Source organism: Pristis pectinata, chromosome 13 (genome assembly GCF_009764475.1).
Source record: "Pristis pectinata isolate sPriPec2 chromosome 13, sPriPec2.1.pri, whole genome shotgun sequence".
Taxonomy (NCBI): Eukaryota; Metazoa; Chordata; class Chondrichthyes; order Rhinopristiformes; family Pristidae; genus Pristis; species Pristis pectinata.
In genome coordinates this window covers 20,821,818-20,848,700 of record NC_067417.1, presented here as the reverse complement: position 1 = coordinate 20,848,700, position 26,883 = coordinate 20,821,818, and the positions used below count along the sequence as shown (strand labels likewise).

Below are 26,883 nucleotides of genomic sequence, written 5' to 3'. Positions count from 1 at the left end.
AAATACTGTGGATGCTGGAAACCTGAAATAAAAATCACAAAATCTAGGAAATACTCAACAGATGAGTCTGCATGATTGGCAGCATATTTGGTTAATCCCCTTTCATCAGGCTATAAGTTGTTTTTCAGTGGAAAGAAAGGAGCTTTAAACAGAGTATGATCTGAAAATTATCATGTAAAATTAAGTACATAGAATTATTTTGCATTATGGACTTAAGAAAGAACTGCATCTGTATAGTACCCTTCACATCCTCATGACAGACTAAGCACATCATATTTTTGAGTTTCATTGCAATTATAATGGAGGCAAATATGCTAATTGAATGCTTTGGTCAGCAATGTCAAACAAAAATAAAATGATTAGTTGTGGGTTGCTTTTGGAATAGGACACTTCTTTTGAAAAGTCCTATGGATTTCTTTAAGCTGAGCAATTAGAAAGGTTTAAAGTTTAGAAAGACAACACTTGTGATCATACAGCAGTCCAAATTGTGGTAGTAGGGTGGTGGTGAAGGAAAACTTAATTTTCTGTTTTTATTTGATATATGATCATAATATTGTTCTATCTTGTTGGTTGTGTGTTTGAAATTTCTGTAGCAAGCAGATCGAGATTGGTACATGATGGATGAAGGACATGATGACTTTCACAATCCTCTGGCATATACTTCAGAAGAATATGTGAAGAAACGGGAACAATTATTGCAAAAACAGAGTCAGAAGAGAATTTCTGCTCAGAAGAGACAAATTAATGAGGTACAGGTGATATTTTAAATTTATCTGCCACCCCAGTTTGTTGAAAGCTTCCAGAAAGAGATGTACAAAATATAAACCTATTCCTGAATATTTCTAGAATATGCAATTTTAAGATGCACAAACCAACCAAAAACTCACTTAAGATTATATTTTAAGAATCCCATAGGTATTAACTTGTTGGCGTTAGCTTACTGTGCCGAAGTCAAAGTTGAGTTTATTGTCATATCCACAGTACATGTATGTACAGGTGCAATGAGAAACTTACTTGTAGCAGCATTACAGGCATAGAGCATTATATAAGCAGCATTCAGAAGAATAACATAAAGTAGACATTAGTTTGTATACAATTTTTACCAGAAAACACAATTAGAACAAAAAAAGACAAGTCCATATGAGTGTAAAGTGGCCATAGTGTTTCCTAACTGTAGCGATTAGAGTTTTGCTGGTTGGTTCAAGAACCGAATGGTTGAAGGGAAGTAGCTATTCTTGAACCTAGTGGTATGGGACTTAAGGCTTCTGTACCTCCTGCTCGATGGCAGCTGCGAGAAGATGGCATGGCTTGGATGGTAGTTCATTTTTGTCAAAAACTATTGATGATCATCAAGAACTTGCAGTTTTGTAAAATATTTGGCTAACTGCTTCCCATTTTCTTCCACATTGCATTCAAGTACTTACAGTATGTGAGTTAGGCTTCAGTTTCATTAGATTCTTACTGCAGCTGAGATATATTTTGTTAAAATGGTAGTCTGCACCTTTACATTAATTACATTAACCTGCTATAGTATCATTGATACAAGAGCATGTCAGAATTTAATTCTTGTCAAATGACTGTTTTGTAGGATAATGAGCGATGGGAAACAAATCGAATGTTAACCAGTGGTGTAGTTCAGCGTCTAGAAGTGGATGAAGATTTTGAAGAGGACAATGCAACTAGAGTTCATTTATTGGTGCATAATTTAGTCCCACCGTTCTTGGATGGACGAATTGTCTTCACCAAACAAGTAAGTCTGATTTGAAACTGTATTAGCCAGCTGTATTATTCTTAAAATTTTTGGATAGACCAAAATCGAGTTCTAAACCTGTTGCTGTATAGTGTAATGTCGGAGTTGAGATTAAACAGAGCATAGATTTATGAAAGGAAAATCACATTTGACTAATTAATAGATCTTCGAGGATGTGATGATTGGAATACATGTGGGAAACCAGTGGCTGTGGTGTATTTGATTTTCATAAGGCTATAGATAAGGTCTCACACAGGAGGTTGGTCAACAAGGTTCGACCAGGGATTGATAATTGATTATCGGACAGGAAACAAGAAGTGGGAATAAATGGATCTGTCTCATGCTGGCAGACTGTGACCAGTAGGGTACGGTAGGAATCAGTGCTTGGGCTCTGGCTGTTTATGATCCAGATTAGCAATTTGCCTGAGGAGACCAAATGTTAAGTTTCCAAATTTGGTGATGATACCAAACTAGTGTGTGATTGTAATATGGAGGAGGTTTCAAGAGGATATTGACAAATTTATTGGGTGGGTAAAAATACGGCTGATGTACTATTTGGAGAAGTGTGAAGTTATCCACTTTGGTGTATATAATAGAAAAACAATATCTTTTAAATGGTGAATATTGGTGCTCAAAGGGAATTAGATGTTCTTGTACATAAGTTACTGAAAGGCAATACAATGGTGCAGCAAGTGATTAGGAAGACGAATGGTATATTGGCCTTTATTGCAAGAGGATTTGAGTACAGGTGTAAATATGGTTTACTGCAATTAAATAGGACCTTGGTGGAACTGCACCTGGAGTTTTGGTGACAAAGGGGATATATTTGGCATTGAGGGATTGCAGTGAAGATTCATTAGACAAATACCAGGGATGGTGGATGAGGAGTACGTGGAGAGATTGAGTAGACAAAGCTGCATTCTCCAGAATTCAGATACTTGCAAAATTCTAACATGGCTTGACAAGCTGGGTGCTGGGATTATGTTTCCACTGGCTGAGGAGTCAAAAAGTAGGGGTCACAGTCTTAGAATAAGTGGTAGGTCATTTAGGATTGTGAAAAAAGCTCTTCACTCGGGTTGATGAATTTTTGGAACTCTCTGCTTAAAAGCATTAGGGTGCTTGGTCATTTATTTTATTCTAAGCAGAGCAATCAATTTCTGAACATAAGGAAATCCAGGGATATGGGAATAGTAGAGGAAAATGGCAGAGCAGCCATGATCTTGATGAATGATGGGCCAAATGGTGTACTCCTGAAGCTAATTCTTCTGCTTTTTTCTGCAGCCTGAGCCAGTGATTCCAGTGAAAGATGCCACATCGGACATGGCAATCATCTCTCGAAAAGGAAGCCAGCTAGTGCGTAGGCACCGTGAGCAGAAGGAGCGCAAAAAGGTAAGTAAGTAGACGGAGAAAATGTCTTGCTATTTTGAAGTGCATGGAAGAGTTTGTTACAGGGTAAGAGGAGTAGGTTCTTTTAAAATGTGAAATTTGAATATCCTTTTAACTGTAGAGAATTTTCACTGATCCAAGATTTGAAGCGTGTGTTTCTTTTGTTTAAATTATTAAAAAAAATACTCGCATGTAAACTTTGAAATGTCCACTGAAAATCTTTTAATTGTATGGCATTACAGCACTCAATGATAAACACAATGTGACCCATTTGGCTTCAGATTACTATAGGGACATACTTGGAGGACACTTGGAGCTATATTAGTTACTTTGCGAAGCACCCTGGAGTTAGCCCCCATTATCTCTGGGTACATTCTTGTATAGAGCTATGATGTCTCAGGCCTGCAATCCTGGTATAGCTATCCAAGGTTTTACCATGGAATATATTGCTCTTTACACTAGCAAGTCCTGTTAATTCATTCCTCATGGGATTTGCCACCTTTGTAAATTTACGTAAAAACAGCAAGTTTATACTGCTCTTTTATGATCACAGGTTAAGCCTTTATGTTTCAATTTTCCCTTTGTCATGTTATGCTGTTTATGAAGCTGGCTGGTTGATTGATTAATTAAGATAGGTAGCACGAGAAAAACAAACACACAAAAGAACATGTAATGTTGTGAAATGCAGGTTGGGGCAGTTGCAGAGATCTGGAGCCAAAAGGAGAATGTTGGAAATGTTCAGCAGATCAGCCAGAGTCTGTGGAGAGTGAAAAACTGAGTTAGTGTTACAGATGGATAACCTAACAGCAGTACTGGCCAGTTCTGATACAAACAGACGAAGTAAATTTCTTGAAATTGTTGAGTTTAATATTGAATCTCAAAGGCTGTAATATGCTCAGACGTAAGATGATGCATTGTTCATCAAGCTTGCATTGAGTCTTGTTGGAACAGTCAAGAGGCCATACATGAGAGTGAAATGGAGAATTAAATTAACGGGCAATCAGAAGTTCTGCAGGTCACCACTGTGCCCTGAATGAAGGTCCTCTGCATTTGTTTTCTTCATCACAGAGGTGGCACAGCTAGTAGAGCTGTGGCTTCACAGCGCCAGAGACTTGGGGTCAATCCTGATCTCGGGTGCCCTCTCCCTCTCCCTCTCCCTCTCCCTGTGTGTGTGTGTCTCTGTCTCTCTCTCCTTCTCTCTGTCTCTCTCTCCTTCTCTCCGTCTCTCTCTCCGTCTCTCTCTCCGTCTCTCTCTCCGTCTCTCTCTCCGTCTCTCTCTCCGTCTCTCTCTCCGTCTCTCTCTCCGTCTCTCTCTCCGTCTCTCTCTCCGTCTCTCTCTCCGTCTCTCTCTCCGTCTCTCTCTCCTTCTCTCCGTCTCTCTCTCCTTCTCTCCTTCTCTCTCCTCTCTGTCTCTCTGTCTCTGTCTCTGTCTGTCTGTCTCTCTCTCTCTCTCTCTCTCTCTCTCTCTGTGTTTCTCTCTCTCTCTCTCTGTGTCTCTCTCTCTGTCTCTTGCTCTCTCGCTCATTCTAACTGTCCTCATTAATCTATCAACCAGACAATTTTATAAAGGGCATATCATCATGCAACCCTAGCCTGACTGTGCTACCTGATTTCTGCACTGTTTACAGCAGTTTCTGCTTGTGTTATTGATTAATTGTTAATCTGGAATAATATGATTTATCAGGATTGTTTAAGACTTTTACTAAAAGGATATTTCAGTTTTTAACTTTGGAATTATCTTGTGTCTCTTTAGTGGTCTGATCGCAGTAATAATGTAGTCAATGGTGATATGAATTGTCTTCATTGGAAATACTTAGATGCGCAGTATACTCTCAGTCATCTGGCATCCATAGGGGATGCCATTTGCATGAATATGCCAGTTACATGAGAATTGCTCAAAAAATAAATATTACTGTACATCACACACTACTATGCATAAGCCTTTGAATAAATAGCTGAACCATATGCTATTTCCTTTCCCTTTTAAATACACTGTTTTAGAGTGAAATTCTATATTTTAAGTCTAAACAGTATTAATGTAGAATACAGAAAAAAGAATAAAATGAATGGATGTATTCACCGTCACGTGGTACTAAATCTTCAAAGAGGATGTTACTGCTAATCAGCCTACACCTGCAATGCCCTGATGTATAGGTTAAATCAACTAAAAATGTCTTTTCACTCTTAATTTGCATAGTGAAATAAAATTCATTATTTGCTTTGCTTTTATGAAAATAAATTCAATCTTATACGGGTTATGCATAGACTTTTAGGCATACCCTAGCGTAGGCTTGGGTACCATTTAAACTTTAAAAAAAAACTAAATTATGTTCTCCTTTTGACATTTATTCTAGTGGCATTTCATGAGGTTCAACTGAACTTTTGTGAGTCAAAGTTGAAGGCTGAGGAAATTTAGATCCTTTATGTTGACTTGCTTGCATGCCTTTCTTCTCTCCTGCATAAGTGTAAATGAAGAAGGTGAAACCGCATTATAGTTTGAGCAGATAAGCAATTTCCTTGCTCAATGAGTTTCAACATATTTTCAAATCCTTCAGCAGCAATTTTCCAGTAGACTTTCTCGTTTGGCCTCCTCCTTCATTATTTTCATGTTGGTGCAATATTTACATATTATATCATGCCCTGATCCATAGGCTGAATTAAGCTTGTCACAATGTCAGGGGGAAAAATAACAATATTTCCATTCACAAGTTCTTCTGCAGGAGGATAATTGCGGAGTTATCTAACAAAAGCATGACTTTGCTATCTTCAGGCAGTCCCTTCGTTCATAAATGTTCTTTTATGCTCAGTACAAAAACATGATGATACCACAAAATAAAAGTTCCTGCAGCCATCCAAGCATTACTTTGAGATTTATAATCTGAGTGATGCCTTTGAAATATCTTGTCTTTGAATACTTCCCGATAACAAGTAATTTCACTTGATGTCTGTGGCATTCGATTAAGTGACCTTTGTTTTGTTTAAAAGCATGCACAATATTTTTGTTCATAACCAGCTAAGGTTATGTTTGGGAGGTAGCACTACTTTATCCCTGTTTCATCAGCATTATTGATTTACTCGGCAATCAGATCAAGTTCAATAACTAAATTCTTAAGAGCTTCTCAAAATGCCTCTGCCTCTTTTGTATTGGTAGATTCCTGTTTGCCAGAGGTTTCTAGTGTTCAAACTCAAGCTGAATCTTGCAGCAAGTGAGCCATTCCTGAGAAAAGCCACATGCTTTGGATTTTCATTTTTTCATTTTGTCGTAGAACCCCTTGGCTTTTTTCACCAGCATTGTCCCTGAGCTATCCTCCACCTCTAAGGAAAACCAGTCAAATAAAGCATGCTCAAGAGATCATCAATCTTTACTTTATGTATTGCATGGCGCTTTTCAACAGATTTATCTCTCTGAGTTCAGGAAGAACTCTTTAAGCTTTGTGATTTAATGTTATAAATTATTGAGGAACCAATGTTGAATTCTTTCTCAAGAACATTAGGATTTTCACTTTTTTCCAGTCTTGCCGTTTTCCATTTTCTGTTTCAATGTTAGTACAGCATGATTCCACTTTGTACTTCTGTTGGGCATATTTTTATCTGATTCAGTGAATATAAGGGGGAATGTAGTACAGTTAATGAAAACACTATTTAACATGTGATGGACTGAAGGTAGGCTTCTGTGCTGTTGGCTGATGGGAGAAAATGAACAAAATCACATCAGAACCCAGCATGCCCAATTCAAATTATGTTTTGGAAAAAGTTTTATGAAATTGCTTAATATTCTTTGAATTTTTTTCTGGTTGTGTGACAATTCTGGATGCATAAATACTGTATAAATGAGAGTTTACTATTTGACAAGGTCAGAATTCAGAGTAGATGTTGGTAATTGGGTAAGAAGATGAACAGGAAAGAGGGATATATAGTAAGTAATAATGTGCAAAATCAAAAAATAAATAGACTTAATGGAAATTGAGCCTAACTGCTTTAAATGCTATTAAAACGTTTAAGGGAACTGGGTTCAGTAAAAACTGAAAGTTGAAGCTGTAATGCACAAAAAAAGAAACAACAGACTTGCTGAGTAGATTTTTTGGTGCCTGGAAGAAGAGGGCAGTAAGAGAAGCAAAATAATTCAAGAAAAGAGATATTGTAAATTCAATATGTAATATCATTTAAGGGAAAATATTGGACTTAAGACTTAAGAAAGACAAGTTTCCAGGATTTGAGACTTTTGCTCCAGGGTATTAAAAATAGGTGAGGAAATTACAAATGCATTAGGAATAATTTTCCAAAGTTCTGCATTCAGAGAATATGGTTTTAGATTGGAAATTTGCAAATATCATTTTTTCAAGGGAGGGTGGGTAAAAGGAATGAAACCAGGTAGTGTCAGATCTGTCTTTTGAGTGTACGTTAGGGAAAAGATTTAGGAATATGTCTTAAGGGACAGAAATGTAGTACAGGCCATAGTACATATGAGTGAGCTCCCATAGTATTCAATTCAAAAGTTCAACTTATGTAATTACATTTGTTCCTATGAATGGTAGAAACTAGATTCCTCTCTCTCTCCACTTTTAGTAATTTTTCTTTCTAATCAATTTTGTGTGTATTTGATGCCATTCATTGCGATACTGTGGAGGTATGGTTACCATATCGAGTCATTTTTGTGTATTCTCCGACTTGTGGACAAAATTGACTTAAGGATGTCTGTAAAAACGGAACCCGTTCATTACCCAGGGATGCCCTCTACATGTAGAATGATTTGTGAAGTGTAGGCTACATCTCACCAATTGAATTTTTTTGTGGATTGCCGGCTGTGTGGTGGATGAAGTCTTTAGATGAGGTCTATGTGAACTTTCGGAAGCCATTTCATGGTAATTTGTTTGGAATATGAATAAAATAAATATTCTTATTGATAGGATAATGAATGGCTGCATTTCTCAAGGATCGGTACTGGAACCTTGATTTTTTTGCCAAAGACATTCACATTTGGATTGAAATCCAGTCGGTTTGGGTTGATATGCTGTTTGGGTAAAATTAGAACTGTGCCACTTTCTGGCCATTGGTAAGACATAGCAGGCTAGTCAATCCCAAGGAGACTTCCTGAGATGAGCAGTAAGCATTTCTCATGTTCACTAATTGCTTTTCATAGTCATCTGTAGGTGATATTTTGCAACCTTGTTCAACATAAGTAGTAGCATTTTCAAATTGTAATGTAATACTGCTGAAATTGATGTACAAGTAATGCTTGCACTATATTTATATTGTATATATTGCTTTTAACTTGGTAAATGAGACATCTGGATTATTAAGTAAATGAAGATATTGAATGGAATCTGCTTAGCTCATTTTGTTTCTCTGATGAAAGCTGCAACAATTGTGTTGATAGGGCTCAAGTTTTTATATAATAATGCATATGTTTCTTTCTTAGGCTCAGCATAAACACTGGGAACTGGCTGGGACTAAATTGGGAGATATTATGGGCATAAAACAGGTGGAAGAGAAAGATAAAGATGTAGAAGAAGATGGGAGAGTGGATTACAGGTACATGCAGTTTTACTGTTTTAAAAATCTTTAATTTTTTTCCCTTTTCTTCAACAATAACTTTCATATATGTAGCCTTTTACTTGGTAAAACAAAATGGTTGCCAGACAGTAGCAGGAAGACAAGTAGGGAGAAATGGCCTCAAGATATGTATGAAAAGTAAGTTCTTGAAGGTAGGTAGAGTAACCAGGATTGTGGAATTTAAAGGGAGAGTTGCAGTGTTAATCTGAAGCTATTGAAGGTTTAGACTCCCTAAGCTGGAGAAGAGCATTTTGAGGCCAAAGTTGAAAACTGAGAGTTCATCTGGACAGACCTGCAAGGAGTTGTACATTGAATCAGATGCTGAATCCTTGCTCAATTTCTTCTCATGTTGGTTAATTGACTGTCATTTCTTTACATCTGACTGGAATGTTAGCAGCCTGTTTGATAACCTTTTATCCCTGAGTTTCTATGTATTGGGATCTTTAGTAGGGTTTCTTCTGGAGGTTAAGTACTAGCTGTGCATATTCTAGCCATCAGAATCGTATGGCTACCTGCTTTATTTTTCATCAATAAATCGCTACATCCAGCTATATGTTTAACCTTGCTCTGTGCTTCTAATGGAAGAGATTACTGCAGTCAGAGCTTGGAAGCCATTGTTGGAGCAACTCAGTCCTAATAGACTGTAAAAGCTAATGGAAGGAGTACACAACTGTGAGAAAGTAGTGAAAAGAGTTCAGAATAATACTGCTATGGTCAGCAATTGTATGAAGGATTTGGAAATTGTGAGCACATTTATGGATGATGGATTTCTAAGGGAACACGTTTGGAGTGAAAGATGGTCACTGATTTTGTTTTTGTTTTTGTTTATAAGTTATTCACAATTGTACAATTGGCCAAACAAATAATCTTGAAATTGTATGCTATTGCCTAGAGAGTAAATAGTGTAATTGTGATTCTGAATTTGCAGCATGCATCCTTTAGGAAATGCAGTGTGATTGCTCACACATGTCTTGCCTTTACAGCCTTTTAACTGTCAAGAGAAGAAACAACCTGATCTGCAGCTGAATTGGTCTCAGCAGTAAAACAACAGTATTGCAGTATACTTCTCCATACGTTGTCTGCTTTCCCATTGTATCTTCATGAATGCAAGTTAAATAAAATATTCGCAAAACATCTTCTGATCTCTGCCACCCATCCAGTACATAACACATTTAAGTCAAGTCAAGTTTACTGTCATGTGCACAAGTACGGTGAGGTACAGGTACAATGAAAAACTTGCAGCAGCATCACAGCCATGTAGGTACAGACAACCACAGAATCTAAATATACATAAACTATACAAGACAGTGAAGAGAGCGAGAAAAAGACTGCAAACAAAGACACAATCAGAAACAAGTCCGTGGTAGTGCAAGAGGTGGTCCATCGTGTTCCATTGCTGAAGTAGGGTTAGGGTTGTTCGCAGGTCAGTTCAAGAACCTGATAGTTGTAGGAAAGTAGCTGTTCCTGAACTGGTGGTGTGGGACTGTACGTTGTCTCAAGATTCAAAAGTCATAGTTCTACCATAGTCCTATTACTGTTGAATACACTAAAATGTCTTCTCTATTGTTGATATATAGAGTTGATCAAAAATTTGCTGACCATATGAAAGACAAGAATGTTGCAAACAGTGAATTTGCAAAAAAGAAATCTATTCTTGAACAGAGACAGTATCTACCAATATTTGCTGTCAGGGAGCAGTTGCTAAATATAATACGGTAAGTAGTAATTTTGTGTTTAACAGATTGGTAATGCTTAAAAGCTTGAGGGATGATATGACCTGCCATTGTTTCTTCTGTTTCATATGTTCATGTTCTTGGCTTTCTAAGGTTTAGAATAAGAAGAGCAGTAAGCCACATGGCCTGTGAGCCTGCTCTTTCATTCAGTAAGGTCTTGGCTAATCACATACTCAACTTTCTTGTTTGATCCCATATGATTTGATTTCCCTGGTGCTCAAATATCTATGTTCTTTGAACTAGAATGTTCTTAACATGTGAGCATCCACAGCTTTCTGAGTTGCAGAGTTCCAAAAATTTACAACTGGCTGAATGGAGAAATTTTACCTCATCTCTGTCCTAAATGGCTAATGCCTTATTCTCACATTCTCCTGATCCATTCCTGTAGGTAGTGAAAAGGCTTTGGGTGGGAATGTCTCCTGTGGAATACTCAACCTCTGTTCTGCTCTTGTGGCCACTGTATTTATTAGGCTAGTCTAGTCAAGTTTCTAATCAGTGGTGCCCCAGGATATTACTGGCGGGATATTTGATGACAATAATTAAATGTTATGGGGAGGTAGTAAGGTACTCTAATGGTAATGGCCATAAATTTTGTCTGGTACAAGTTCCAGGATATTTGCTGCTTAACAATTCAAGCCTGGATAATGTTTAGGGTTCATTGCATACAGGTAGAGATTATTTGATTATATGAAGCATTACAAATGGAAGTCAAATGCAGTAATTATCGGAGCACATTCTGTCCTTGCTTTTATGATGGCAGAAAAATCATTGATAAAGCAGCTGTGGACACTGTTGAGTTCGCTGCACTGAGTGACTGCAACATTGATGTCGTGAGACTGGGGTGATTGACTTCAGCAAGCATAACCTTCTTCCTTAATGCTTGGAAGTCCAGATTTTATTTCGTCCTAATTCCCATTGACTTAATTTTTTTTTACAGATTTTTCGGTACCACAGTTGGTCAACTCACAATGTTGGCTCTAGTGTCCATATGTTAGTGAGGGGGTTACAGGGTTGACAATGCTGAGTGTTACTTGATCTTATCAGAATTTGATACTAGACTGTCTATCTGGTTTTCTTTTTGCTTTACAAATGATGGATTGTGGTTGTTGCAACTAAGTGGCTTCCTAGGCTATTTCAGAGAGCATCCAAGCATCAAAGATATCACCATGGGTCTGGATTTGTATGGAGCCTTGTTAGTTTAAGGACAGCAGGTTTCTTTTGCTGCATGATGTTAGTAAGACACCTGGATTCTTACAGCATTCCTATCCACTTACTTAATACGGCATAGGAGGTGGCCATTTGTCCCACTGAGTCTATGCAGCTCTCAGCAGAGCAAGCTCATCTGTCATATTCTATCCCTCTCTCTTGTCTGTCTGTTAGAAGGAAGTTTGTTTTAAAAACTCCAAGTCACTTGCAAAATAAAACTAAAATAAAATAATTTTTAAAAATCATATGGAACAAAAATTGCCTTTCAGATGAATGGGGTCTTTGATCCTGCTTCAAGTTTGACCTGTCATAAGAACTGAGGAATCCAGCAACAGACCATAGCGACAGATAGGTGGCATTCGTTGCTCAGTAAGGCCTGACACAGCATGTCTCCATAACTAGGTGCAAAGGTCTAAATGTCAATCTTAATGTTCCCCTTGGAAATAGTAAAGTATAAGTAATGACTGACATAAGCAAAGACATAGTGGTGATATGGGATTGGGGGTGCAGGAGGAGGAGGACGATGGGAAGAAATTAAGACATTGCAATTACTCAATACCTCTTACATTCCCTGGACATTCCAAATCACTTTGCAGTCAATGGATTGCACTAGTAGATAGTGATTTATTTGTAATAGGCAAGATTAGTTGTTTTTTTTAAATGCACGGTACTGCATTCAACCCACTTCAGATAAAGAAGTAAAAATTGCCTTCCTCCAAGTATTTTAAAAGTCTATTAAATTGTAAATTGGCACAAAAGAACTGTATGCTGTGCCAACTTCATGCATTATGTTTTGGGGAAAAATATCAGCTTAATAGCTGATGGTAGAATCTTGGACTTATAACCACAGGATCATTGTTGCTTTTTGCTTTGATTCAGATTCAGACTAGCTTACTTTTACTGAAGGAAGTTTACTAATCTTTTAGTTAAATCACTGGACTTTATACTTTTCAAACAGCAGGAGAATCAGCAGATCTGAAAGTCAAAAAAATATGCAGGTGCTAGAAATCTGGTATAAATGGCCCATCCCTCACCCACCTTGTCTGCTATTAATTTGTTTTCACTCTTCCAGTTCTGATGAAGGGTTTTGGACTAAAATATTAACTCAGCTTCTCTTTCTCAGAAGTTGCCTGACCTACTGAGTGTTTCCAGCATTTTCTGTGTTTAAATTAGGTGATCTCACAAAGTATACCTTCTATTCTTTGAAAGAAGGGGGATATTAATCGGTCAAGAAGCAATCAATACACCTAGTGCTCAGACCAACTTCTATTGTATGTTTAAGGACATAAAAGGAGAAACCTAACTGGGGAAGGTAAAAGCAATTGGGAGCATCATTTAAGTATTTGTTTTTTTTCCTTCATTTTTACAGTGATAACAATGTGGTCATTGTTGTTGGAGAAACTGGTAGCGGAAAGACCACTCAGCTAACTCAGTATCTTAGTGAAGATGGGTATTCAAACTATGGCATGATTGGATGTACTCAGCCCAGACGTGTGGCGGCCATGTCTGTTGCCAAACGTGTTAGTGAGGAAATGAATGTGAATCTTGGAGAAGAGGTAATGAAATAGTTTTGGTCTATGCTTTGTGTAATATAAGAATAATTAAATATGCACACCTGAGACACATGGCAATAACTTTTCTTTTTAATGGTGTTTATTATGAAACAGTATGTTAAACATATTGGGTTCTCAATGAGAATGAAAAGCATCATCATTAAGTAAAATTATTTTTAAAATTTTAAAACTTAACTTGTGTTCAGTAGCTGTGGCTTACGTTTAAAAAGCCCTAAATATAATTTAGGGGCATTAATATTGCTTGGCTTACATTTACTTTAAGATTAGCATAGAACCAAATCTTGAGAAAAACTCAGTTAAGTGAGGGTAAGCTAGTTATAAATAGCGCTTTATTCAGATTATTTGAAATTCTTTTAAGAATGATTGTATATCTTCACAAGAAATGTAATAATATCATAAAATGAGAGAATTTGCTGATGTTGACATCCAGCTTTGAACAAATTGAAAACGTTTAAATGATAAAGTAAGTTAATAAAGCATGTAAAGTCACCCCTGAAGCAGGATTTGCATGCCCAAAGAAAGAATTTTGCTATGGAGGAGTGATGTTTCTCAGTCTGCATTCAGGAGAAGATTATAACTCGCTTGCAAATCTTCCATTCTTAGAAGAGAGACCTCTACAAATTGAACATTGATTTAGACAGTCACATTTTCAGTAAGCAGGTTTTCAAGTTGAGTTGACTGTTTGAAGGGATAAAGCGGGTAAGTCTAATAGGGAAATAACCTGTTAAGACTCTACAGCATTCTTGGGGCAGGAGAACATTCATATACAGGTGTTTTTTTTAAAGAGTTGGTAGTTGTTAGTGCAGTTTTGAAGTTATTTTTAGACCTCTGCCAACAATGTATCAGAATCTTTCTATACACTGCTTTCTGATATTTCTCCCTCTACTGCTTCACTGTCTGTACTCCATCCATGTCTATATACTGAGATGAAGTAAAAAACTGAAGATGCTGGAAATTCAGAACAAAAACAAAAAAATGTGGTCAAGCAGCATACATAGATCTGAAACGTCGACACTTCGTTTCCCCCACAAATGCTACTCAACCCGCTGAGTTCCACCAGCAGATTGTTTGTTCTTCTTGCTCTTTTAATATCTTTTCCCACTCAAGTTTTTCCACCTCGTATCTAGGTTTGCTATTCCTGAGGAAGACGTCAGGGGTCAATTCAGATCAAATATGAACTTGGATATAAACGTCCTCTAGGTTAAAGGGTAAAAAAAGTTAGTTCATTGTTGTAAATGCACTGCTTTTAAGATCTTAGTTAGCCATTGTCATTTTTTTAGAACTTTATGTTATTACTTTTCTAGGTGGGTTATGCTATTCGATTTGAAGATTGTACTTCTGAACAAACTGTCATTAAATATATGACGGATGGTATTCTACTTCGAGAATCTCTGAGAGAAGCAGACTTGGATCATTATAGTGCTGTCATTATGGATGAAGCCCATGAGCGATCTCTAAACACTGATGTACTGTTTGGCTTACTTCGAGAGGTGTGTATATAATATGCAAAGCAAAGTTACTAAGTGTCAGTTTTGTACATTAAGTATCTGTCACTTTGATATTTTTCTATTTCTATTCTTCTGTTTTTATTAGTTGTATTAAGTTGAATGACATGGTAGGCTTGTAGAAAGCAGAGGGTTGTGGTGGAGGGAGTGCATTCAGATCGGAGGGCTGTGACTAGTGGTGTCCCTCAAGGATCGGTTCTGGGACCTCTTCGTGATTTTTATTAATGACTTGGATGAGGGGTGGGTTGGCAAGATTGCAGATGACACAAAGGTCGGTGGTGTCGTGGATAGTGTGGAGGACTGTCGAAGATTGCAGAGGGACATTGATAGGATGCAGAGCTGGGCTGAGAAGTGACAGATGGAGTTCAATCCGGAGAAGTGTGAGGTGGTACACTTTGGAAGGACAAACTCCAAGGCAGAGTACAAAGTTAATGGCAGGATTCTGAGTAGTGTGGAGGAGCAGAGGGATCTGGGGGTTCATATCCACAGATCACTGAAAGTTGCCTCACAGATGGGTAGGGTAGTTAAGAAGGCATATGTTAGCATTCATAAGTCGTAGGATCTGGTTTAAGAGCCGCGTGGTAATGATGCAGCTCTACAAAACTCTGGTTAGGCCACACTTTGAGTACTGTGTCCAGGCAACAATAACTTGCCTGGTGGTTCCACTTCAAGAACGAAGAGTCACCGCCACGTATCTCGGAAACGTGGCAAGAGGGCTGGGCTGCAGGTGAGGCTAAAGCAACGTGGATACAAGAACCCCTCCGCAGCATACTACTAGCTAACGTCCAGTCCATTGAGAACAAAGTTGATGAACTAAGGGCAAGACTGACCTACCAAAGAGAACTGAGGGACTGTTGTGTACTATGTCTCACTGAAACATGGCTCACACCTGCCTCACCTGACTGTGCTATTTAACCTGAGGGCTTCTCAATTCATCGAATGGACTGTACAGCGTCCTCAGGCAAAGTTAAAGGCAGAGGGGTCTGCTGCTTAATCAATAACTTATGGTGCCTGGATGTGACGGTCCTAGCGAGCTCCTGCTCACCCACCTGGAATATCTAACGGTGAAGTGTCGACCATTCTATCTGCCAAGGGAGTTCACTTCAGCTATCCTGATGGCAGTCTACATCCCATCACAGCCGGACATGAAGCCTGCACTCAATGAGCTATATACTCCGTGGTCAACAACCTTGAGACAGGATATGCTGAGGCCCTCTTCATCATTGCAGGGGACTTCAATCAGGCCAACCTCAAAAGTGTGTTACCAAAATACTATCAGCACATCTCCTGCTCCACCAGGGGCAGCAACGCCCTTGACCACTGCTATACAACCATCAAAGATGCCTTTCGAGCCACCCCTCGTCCTTACTTTGGGAAATCAGACCACCAGGCTGTGCTCCTCCTCCCTGCATACAAACAGAAACTGAAACAGGAGGATCTGGTACGGAGAGTCATGCAGTGCTGGTCTGAGGAAACAGATGAGCTCCTACGTGACTGCATAGAGACAGTGGACTGGTCCATGTTCAAAGACTCAGCTGCCAGCCTAGATGAGTATGCCACCACCATCACAGACTTTATCAGCAAGTGTGTGGCGGACTGTGTACCAAAGAAGACAATTCGGGTGTTCCCAAACAGGAAACCATGGATGAACTGAGAGATCCACTTCCTGCTGAAGGAGAGGACTGCTGCACACAAATCTGGTGATCCTGATCTGTACAAGAAATCGAGGTATGACCTTCGGAAAGCTATCAGGGATGCTAAGAGGCAATAGTGACTCAAAATAGAGTCCCTGACCAGCTGTCAGTTACGGCAGTGTCATAACAGGCTACAAGACGAAGTTGGGCTGCATAGCTAACAACAGTGCATCCCTTCCGGATGAACTTAATACATTCTATACGCGTTTTGAACAGAAGGGAAGTGGATTGTTACCATCTACCCTGACAACCACCAATGAAGCTGAACCTGTGATCACAGTGGAGGATGTAAGATCAGTCTTTTGGAGAGTGAACACGAGGAAAGCACCTGGCCCAGATGGTGTCCCTGGCCGTGTGCTCAGATCTTGTGCTGATCAGCTGGCAGAAGTATTTGTGGACATATTTAATCTTTCCCTGCTTCAAGCTCAGGTTCCCACCTGTTTTAAGAAGACCACCATCATGCTGGTACTGAAGAAAAGCAAGGTAACATGCCTCAATGACTATCGACCAGTGGCTCTGACATCCACCACCATGAAGTGCTTTGAGAGGTTGGTCATGGCACGCATCAACTCTAGCCTACCAGACAACCTGGACCCATTGCAATTCGCCTATTGCCGAAACAGGTCTACAGCGGATGCCATCTCCCTGGCCCTAAACTCAGCTCTGGAGCATCTGGACAGTAAAGGCATATATGTTAGACTATTGTTTATTGACTACAGCTTTGCCTTCAATACAATAATCCCAAGTAAGCTTGTCACCAGACTCCGAGACCTAGGGCTCAACACCTCCCTCTGTAACTGGATCCTTGTCTAACAAACAGACTGCAATCAGTGAGGATAGGCAGCAATACCTTCGGGATGATTATTCTCAACACTGGTGCCCCACAAGGCTGCGTCCTCAGCCCTCTACTCTACTCCCTATACACTCACAGCTGTGTGGCCAGATTCTGCTCTAACTCCATCTACAAGTTTGCATACCACCGTTGTAGGCCGTATCTCGAACAGCGATGAGTCGGAGTACAGGAAGGAGATAGAGAGCTTAGTGGAATGGTGTCATGACAACAACCTTTCCCTCAATGTCAACAAAACAAAAGAGCTGGTCATTGACTTCAGGAAAGGGGGCGGTGTACATGCACCTGTCTACATCAATGGTGCTGAGGTCGAGAGGGTTGAGAGCTTCAAGTTCCTGGGAGTGAACGTCACCAACAGCCTGTCCTGGTCAAATTACGTAGAAGCCATGGCCAAGAGAGCTCACCAGCGCCTCTACTTCCTCAGGAGGCTAAAGAAATTTGGTTTGTCCCCTTTGACTCTCACCAACTTTTACCGATGCACCTTAGAAAGCATCCTATCTGGATGTATCACGGCTTGGTACGGCACTGCTCTGCCAAGACGGCAAGAAGCTGCAGAGAGTTGTGGGACACAGCCAGCGCATCACGGACACCAGCCTCCCCTCCTTGGACTCTGTCTTTACCTCTCGTTGTCTTGGTGTAGCATCAGCATAATCAAAGACCCCACCCACCCGGGACATTCTCTCTTCTCTCCTCTTCCATCAGGTAAAAGATACAGGAGCCTGAGGGCACGTACCATCAGACTTAAGGACAGCTTCTACCCGACTGTGATAAGACTATTGAACAGTTCCCTTAAACAATGAGATGGACTATGACCTCATGATCTACCTTGTTGTGACCTTGCACCTTATTGCACTGCACTTTCTCTGTAGCTGTGACACTTTACTCTGTACTGTTATTGTTTTTACCTGTACTACATCAATGCACTCTGTATTGACTCAATGTAACTGCACTGTGTAATGAATTGACTTGTACGGTCGGTTTGTAAGACAAGCTTTTCACTGCACCTCGGTACAAGTGACAATAATAAACCAATACCAATACCAGTTCTGGCTGCCTCATTATAGGAAGGATGTGAAAGCGTTGGAAAGGGTGCAGAGGAGACTTACCAGGATGCTGCGTGGTTTAGAGAGTATGCATTATGAGGAGAGACTAAGGGAGCTAGGACTTTACTCTTTGGAGAGGAGGAGGATGAGGGGGGGACGTGATAGAGGTATACAAAATATTAAGAGGAATAGATAGAGTAGAATAGCCAGTGCCTCTTCCCAGGGCACCAATGCTCAATACAAGAGGGCATGGCTTTAGAGTAATGGGTGGGAAGTTCAAGGGAGATATTAGAGGGAGGTTTTTTTACCCAGAGAGTGGTTGGGGCATGGAATGTGCTGCCTGGGGCGGTGGTGGAGGCAGGTACATTGGTCAAATTCAAGAGATTGCTAGATAAGCATATGGAGGAATTTAAGATTGAGGGATATGTTGGGGGAAGGGGTTAGATAGTTTTTAGGCAAGGTTTAAAGGTCGGCACAACATTGTGGGCCAAAGGGCTTGTATTGTGCTGTACTTTCTATGATTCTATATTGCGAGTAATATAGGAATTGAAGAAAAATTGTTTCTCTTGACTGGTATATGTCCTTTTCTAGGTTGTAGCTCGTCGTGCTGATCTAAAACTAATTGTTACATCGGCAACCATGGATGCAGGCAAATTTGCAGTATTTTTTGGGAATGTTCCTGTGTTTTATATCCCAGGCCGGACATTTCCAGTGGATATTTTCTTCAGTAAGGTATGGTACCAGTTGGAAATTTTGACTCATGTTAGTTGATTTGTTTATTAATTTCTTTCTGTAATATAAAATCTCTTAAACTGCATAAACGTAACATTGTAGAAGTTGGAACTCTGAAACAGTGCTCAAAATATGTAGCAGTTTAGACGGCATCTGTGGGAAGCAAAGCCACGGGTCAGTGACTTTTCATCAGAAGTGGGAAGAACTAGAGAAAACACATTTTATGCTTTGCAATGGGTGGGGAGGACAGAACAAAACAGAAATTCTATGATAGAGTGGAAGGCAAGAGGGATAAAGTGACAAAAAGGTTTATAGTGCAAAGTAACTAAAAGTCTAGGGCAAGTATAAATGCAGAATATTTATTTGATATTCTAAAGAAATGTGAATGATCCTGAAATGAAAATGCTGGAAATGTTAATTATCTGAAATTGTGGAAATCAATGTAGCCTTGTTAGGCTATAATGTGCCTCATCAAGAAGATGAGATTCTGTTCTTGAGATTGTGTTGAGTTCGCTGGAGGGAATGAAAGAGGGAAAGGACAGAGATTATGAGTGGAATGAGGTGGGGCATTAAAATGACTAGTGATTTAAAGTTTACATTTACTTGGGAACTTGATGAAAGCCTTTCTAGCCACCTAAGTGGCCACCTAGTCCTTGATTGCCCCAAGTGGAAGATACCACATTGTGAATAGGAGATACAGTATATTAAATGGAAGGTGCAAGTTAATCACTCCTTCAAGCTGCTAGTGGCCTGTATCCAATGCAAACCCACCAATTCCTGCAGACTTGACATCTTTTGCTTCCATTCTCCTTCCTGTAAGGACTCCATTCTATTCTGCCAATTTCTCTGTCCGTTTTGATCTGACATTACCTAGCTTCCATGCCATTGTTTCTGATATGACTTCCTTTTTATTCCAGGGTACGTTCTCCTGCACCATTGTTGATAGTACACTTGACCACTCCTCACAACCAAGAATGAGATTAGGAATTCCCTTGTCCTCCCTTTCCACCCCATTAACCTTCATATTCAATAAATTGCCTTCTGCAGTTTACTATACCTCCAATGTAATACTACCACCAAACAAATATTCCTCCTTTTTCCACTTCCAGCATTCTGAAGGGATCATTCTCTCTGATTCTCTTTGGTTCACTCTTCCATCCCCACCCACTTCTTCCCAAGGTATCTTCCTTTGCAACTACAAATTGAACAAGAAATTCCAGGGGGGGACTCTCCATCTGCAGTTAACTAAAAAGTGAAAGATAATAAGTCGGAACAGGAGGACACTGGCCTTCAAGTCTGCTGGGTCATTCAATATGAACATGGCTATCTATGCCAGGTGTCATCTCCTCTCCTGACCCAGTTCGCTACAGCCTTCAATTCCCTGATCTTTCAGAAATTTATTTGTTTCCTCTTAAATACTCCCAACGAACTACTCTCCACAACCCTCTTGGGTAGAGAATTCCCACTTAACTTAAAAGTAAATAATTGTACCAGGATCAATCTATCTTAAAAAATATTCAAAGACTGTGTCTTAGATGGATGACGTCTAATTTTTAAGCATTGATCTATCCTTTTCAACAGTGAGGAGTATGGGGATGCTTTTGTTTGGCATCTTGTTTTATCGCTTTTAGGATATGAAGAGAAAAGTTATTGGATTTTTAAAAGATATCTCTCTTTGCTTTTTCAAGGAGTGTGTATAGGTTATACAAGATAAAGTCCCATGCCCACATGTTGATTGGATGGACTGGATAGATGACCCTGGGTCTTTACCTTATCCTTTTGTTTTTTTCTGTATCTCTGTACATTTGTTAAACAATGCTCAATACTAAAATACCCAGTACTGCCTTCAGTGGCAGTGCCCATTGGGATCAGGAATCCCACCAATCCAACCCAGTAGTGTTTCAGCTAGTTTCACCATTCAGTTAGTTAATCTCTTTTTAGATTGCTTACTACATTTTCATGAAATACTCACTAGATTTAACTTGCTCAGTTTCACTATTGCATTTTAAGAAATCTGCAAAATAAGTCAATTACTTTCCCAATAAAGTTAACAATTATTTTTGGAGTCCTGCATGTTTTCTATGAACCCAGCCTTTTTCTATGAAGAATGCAATAGATGATAAAATGGTTTTAAATTTATAGTAATGATCATTTTTGATATTCTATGTTTTATCTACTGACAAGCCAAAGAACCAAACTTTTAGAAGACTTCTGTTGCTAACTGTTAGTTTGACTGTCTGTTAGAACCTTGAATTTAATTCTTCATGTGTTGCATTCTGTGTGTTTAGTATTTCTATATAATTTTACAGACCCCCACAGAAGATTACGTGGAAGGAGGAGTTAAACAGGCTCTTCAAATTCACCTGTCAACTATTCCAGGTGACATACTGATATTTATGCCAGGCCAAGAAGACATTGAGGTGAGAGAGCTGTTGATGAAGTTTAAGAATAGTACAATTTAATCTTTTCTCATTTCTTTTACCCCTTCACAAAATTCAGAATGTAAGACATGTCATAAAATGGCGTCTTTTAATCACAGTAAGTGATTCTCTGAATCAATAGGGCAATAACACTGCAGAACTGGCCTGTGGAAAGCAGCATTGAATGATTGGCATATTGAGTGGATTGATTGCTGACTTATTATTATGGTCATGTGGCAGTCAGAGGAGAAAATTATTTATTTTTCCAGTAATCCCCAAAAAAGTCACAATGAAAATCTGCCATTTTGTGTTTGAAATGGCAGAATGCTGTGAATTGTTTTCAAAATTTTCTTTGGTAATGCTGGACCTGGAATTTCACTTGAATCATTGTGGAAATATGTTGACAGAATGTTGCAGAAACATGGCATAAAGTAAAACTGAAATAGAACAAGGTATGTTTATTAGATCACTGTTGTACAGCTTGACCTAGGACATGAGCATGCATGAGACAGGCAGTTGCAAAATTGTGTGGTTACTGGAAATATGAAATAAAACAATGCTGGAAAAATTCAGATCTGGGAGTATATTTTGAGGAAAAAAAAGAGTTAATGTTTAAAATTGATGATGTTTTATCAGAATTCATCACACTTTTTTTCCAATTCTTTTTATTGACTATATTTCAGGTGTAACCATTGGTTAAATTGAAGTTGGGCAACCAGTGTGAGGCATCATGTTGCAGTTGTACAAGACGTTGGTTAGGCCACAGTTGGAATATTGTTTGCAGTTCTGGTCACCACACTATAGAAAGGAAGTGGTAGCATGAGAACAATTGCAGAAGAGATTCACCAGGATGTTGCCTGCAATGGAGGGTTTTAGGTGGAAGGAGAGATGGGATAGGCTGAGATTATTTTCCCTGAAGAGTGACCTTAGAGACTTATAAAATTGTGAGGGGCATAGATAGAGTCAATGGTCACAAACTAGAGGGTATAGGTTTAAGGTTCGAGTGGAAATATTTAAAAGAAATCTGAGGGGCAAGTTTTTCATACAGGAGTGGTGGGTATATGAAACAAGCTGCCAGCGGAAGTAGTGGAGACAAGTACAATCACAGCATTTAAAAAGCATTTGAAAAGGTACACAGGTAGGAAAGGAATAAAGAGATATTGGCTGAATGCAGGAAAATGGAATCAGTGTAGATAGGCATCTTGACTGGCATGGACAATTTGGGCCAAAGGGCTGAAGAACAAGGGAGTTATCCCTAGGGTCTTGCTCAATATTTATCCTTCAGTCAAAATTGCTTGAAAAATAAGTGCCCTATCTGATAATTATCACATTGCATGAGTCTGCAAATTGGTTATTGTGGTTCTCACATTATTCCAGTGACTGCGCTCAGAGGATTTAATTAACTGTAAGGTGTTTTGGGTCTTACTGAGGCTGTGAAACCGCTACAGAAATGCAGATTTTTTCTTCCTCTCATTTGAAAGGGTTTTTATTTACATTTTTTTCCCCTTTGGATTCTGCTGACCTGGTACAAGTTCATCTTTTGTGTTGAACAAAATGCCTTGATCTTTGTAAACACAGTATTCTTAATATTTGTTTTTTTCCTTGCTCATTTGATGTCTTATTACTTATAAGGTCTTTCAGCAGCCCCAAGTTATGAGGGAAGGGAACCCGTACTGACAAATGTTGTGACTAGGATAGTTAGTTTAGTGGAGGGAACAGGAATTGTGGCTTGGAAGAAATGAACCAGAATTGGGTACTCTCAATCTTTGGAAAAAATAAAAACAATTTGTATTTATAAAATCTCTGATCAGCCCACTTTCCCAAATGCTCAGTTATTCTCTCTGCGATAGATTAATATAATGATAAACTTGTCTAGTCCCATTTTCTTTAATTACTTTTTTAAACCTTCTATGACTGATGTAGTTTTAAAGAGTGGGACAAATTAGGTATTACTTGTTTTCAAGATCTGTTTGTTGGAGGAAACCTTTCTTCATTTGAACAATTGTCTACCAAGTATAATTTACCAAAAACTCATTTTTTTAGATATTTACAAATTAGAGATTTTCTTCGATCTCAATTACATTCTTTTCCTTTGAGTCCTGATAAGAATTTATTAGATGTAATTTTTAATTTGGAACCTTTTCAGGATTGCTCAATATCTAATATTTATGACAGATTACTAGGAATGAGTAACGTGTCACTAGATAAGATTAAAAACACTTGGGAACAAGATTTGCAGATGTCAATTTCTGATGAAACTTGGAATGAAATTTTCAAGTTGGTTAATACTTTGTCATTCTGTGTTCGTCATTTTCTCTCCTTCAATTTAAAGTGGTCCATAGAGTTCACTTGTCTAAAGATCAATTATCCCATTTTTATTCTGATATATCTCCATATTGTGACAAATGTAATAACGGAGTGGCTTCCTTAATTCACATGTTTTGAACATGTCAGAGTCTTAAAAAATATTGGACAGAGGTCTTCCATACTTTGTACTTTTCAAAATAAATTTTAAACTTAATCCTTTGGCTGCACTATTTGGGATTGTTAGGGAAAAAGATATAACTTTCAAGGCTTCTGATTTACGTATTCTGGCTTTTATTTCTTTTATAGCCAGGAGAGCTGTATTGCTTAAATGGAAGGAAGTTACTCTGCCTACTCATGCTCAATGGTTACAGGATGTTATGTCATACTTGAATCTAGAGAAGATTCGCTGTTCAGTTTTTGAATCTAACCTAGACTTTCAAACCCTGTGGGAACCTTTTTTGAATTATTTTCAAAACCTCTGATTTGGGGAGTAAAACGCAGATATTGGCTGATACGGTTACGTTTTTAAAGGTTTTTCCTTGTTTTTTTTCCATCTAACAGCTTCGGGTTTTGGTAGTGGGAGTAGATTTTTCTTTATAATAAAATATTTCATTTTTTTTCCCTTTATTAACTAACTTCTATATGTGATTATTAATTTAGAGTATTGTAATCTAAGTATGATTTAATACAATGTATTCAGTAGTATTTTCATTCTCTTTCTTGATGCATGTGCTCTTTTTTTCATGGATTCAATAAAAATATTGTAAAGAAAGAATATGATGGTAAACTTGAGGATGCATAGAAGTCAGAATTGGATTAATGCTGTGAACGGAGGACAATAGGGCAATAGGGGTTACAATGATAGGGAAGGGAATGACCATGGAGGAACTTTAAAATTCGGATAATAATTTTAAAAAGGAGATAAAGAAATCCTTAGAAAAGGAATCCTTGGTTTTAGGACTGTAAATGATAGGATTTTATTATGCAGATATGTTATTACTTGACATGAAGAGTAAAAGAGCTTGGGTCTGGAATTGTAATAGCAAGCAGGTATTTGAATAAACATTTGGATACATACATTAGAGAGGAATTGAAACTGGATTATAAAGTACTACCATCCAGAAGTAACAGTGGCAATCAGTGGACCAAGTTGCTTGATGATGATGTTAGCTGCAAGCCTGGACTAGAAGAGCCAGCTGTATTTCAATTTTATTTCAATTCTGTTTGTGGCATGTGCAGAGCACAATTTTCTCAGGCAGTTGTGGCCATTGGTTAAAATAAGAACAATATTATTCAAATTGTATTTCTGTTATCACCTTCTTCCAGAATTTCCATGGCTGCATGAACAAGTAGTTTGAGAATTAAACCTTTGATTAAACCTTCAATGATTGATATTTGAGAGTGAGTGTGAGGATTATTTGTTAGTGTCCAAAACTGTTGATTTCTTCTAATGAAAATGTTCCTTCTCCATCTAGGTGACTTGTGATCAGATAGTGGAACGTCTGGAAGAACTAGAAAATGCTCCCCAACTGGCAGTGTTACCAATATATTCCCAGCTGCCTTCTGATCTTCAGGCCAAGATTTTTCAAAAGGTGTACACAAGTGTTTTTTGCTTATGAAATGAGCTGAAAGTACAAGAGATTTCAGTTTTTCTTTATTGACAAAATCTCAGATATGTATTGCAAGTGTGACCATTGGCTAAATTGAATTTGTTATGATGTTGCTGAAAAAGGCCATTCAGATCCATGCTGACTTCCATTTCCCCCTCTTTGTTTTCCTGTACCCTGCAACTGATTATTTTTCATACATGCCCAGCAGCTCCCCCTTGATTCCCTTTTGCCACTGACTTGCAGTAAGGGATCATTTACAGTAGCCCATCAACTGACCAGCATACCTTTGGGCTACCAGCATGAGACCAGTTTCTTGTGCTCTGACACATTCATGGCAAGACTCAATGTAGGTAACTCTTTGATTTACAACTTTCAGCCAACTAGGGTAAATTTACCCTCTCATCTCCATCCGAGTAGCTAAGTTAAGGTTAGATGATGCTGTGAGGTGGAGAGACTTTGGCACATGTACTGGTGTTTTTGTTTAAAAATGTGGAAATGTTACAGCAAAAAGAGGAGATCATTTGGTCCATTGAGCCTGCTTCAGCTCTTTATTAGCATTGTAGTCAGTCCCATTATCATTGAACCACCTCAAAGAAAAACAACTCCAGAAACCTCATTATGGTTTGACTGAAAAACAGCAGGTTCATTTCCCCACAACATGCAAACAGAAGTTAAAAATAATTGTGATTATTGCACTGAGGTCCTCCTAGGTGTCTGGGATTAGTGAAGATATTAGTTGTATCTCTTCATTTCTGTAATGTGTTTCTCTGTCAAGGCTCCAGACGGAATCCGCAAGTGTATTGTGGCTACAAACATTGCAGAGACATCACTCACAGTGGATGGCATCATGTTTGTCGTTGATTCAGGATACTGCAAATTAAAAGTAAGTACCTACTAGTATGAAAATGCTGGAAGTGTTCAAAGATCAGACAGCAGCTGTGGAAAGAGAAGCAGAGTAAATATTTTAAGTTGAAGATTCTTTATCAGACTGGGAAGAGAAAAACAAGTTAGTTCTATGTTGGAAAGAGAGTGGAGAAGGGATAGACAGGAGAAAGGGAATATCCCTGATAGGGTGAGGTGAGGTTACCATGGTGAAAAGCTGTTTATGAAGCAATCTGGTTGATAGATTAATTAGGGCAGTAACAGAGAAAACAAAGAAACATGTAAAAACTGTGAAATGCATGGCCAGTGATCACAAAGAACTGAAACCAAAAGGAAAATCTTGGTAACCTGCAGCAGATTGGGCAATGCGTGTGAAGAGAGAAAAGTTGACTTAACCTGCTAATGTGAAACTGATTTGAGTGGGGGGATCATACCCAGTGGAATATTTCAGTAGGACTTGAAGGAGCCAGAATTGAAAGGTGTTCCTTGCTCCTGATGTTGAATCCTGAATATTGTTCCGACAGGTTAAAATTTAATATTTGTTGTTTTTTGTTTGTCAACCAGTTTGGAGAAGAAACACTATAAAACGATATAAGAACATTACATGCCTTGCTGGTCAAGTGTATAATGCCTGCCAT

At 38.6% G+C, this 26,883-nt stretch overlaps 1 protein-coding gene across 1 annotated transcript in view; it reads left to right on the top strand.

Annotated features, from left to right (window-relative positions):
• dhx38 (DEAH (Asp-Glu-Ala-His) box polypeptide 38) overlaps positions 1–26,883 on the top strand; it is an 85,240-nt gene that overhangs the window by 18,458 nt on the left and 39,899 nt on the right. The window contains 11 exon segments of the mRNA XM_052028728.1: positions 594–749; positions 1,589–1,750; positions 3,032–3,139; positions 8,556–8,668; positions 10,267–10,404; positions 12,998–13,184; positions 14,507–14,692; positions 18,886–19,026; positions 21,336–21,446; positions 25,229–25,345; positions 26,139–26,246. Coding sequence (XP_051884688.1) covers positions 594–749; positions 1,589–1,750; positions 3,032–3,139; positions 8,556–8,668; positions 10,267–10,404; positions 12,998–13,184; positions 14,507–14,692; positions 18,886–19,026; positions 21,336–21,446; positions 25,229–25,345; positions 26,139–26,246 — 1,527 coding nt within the window.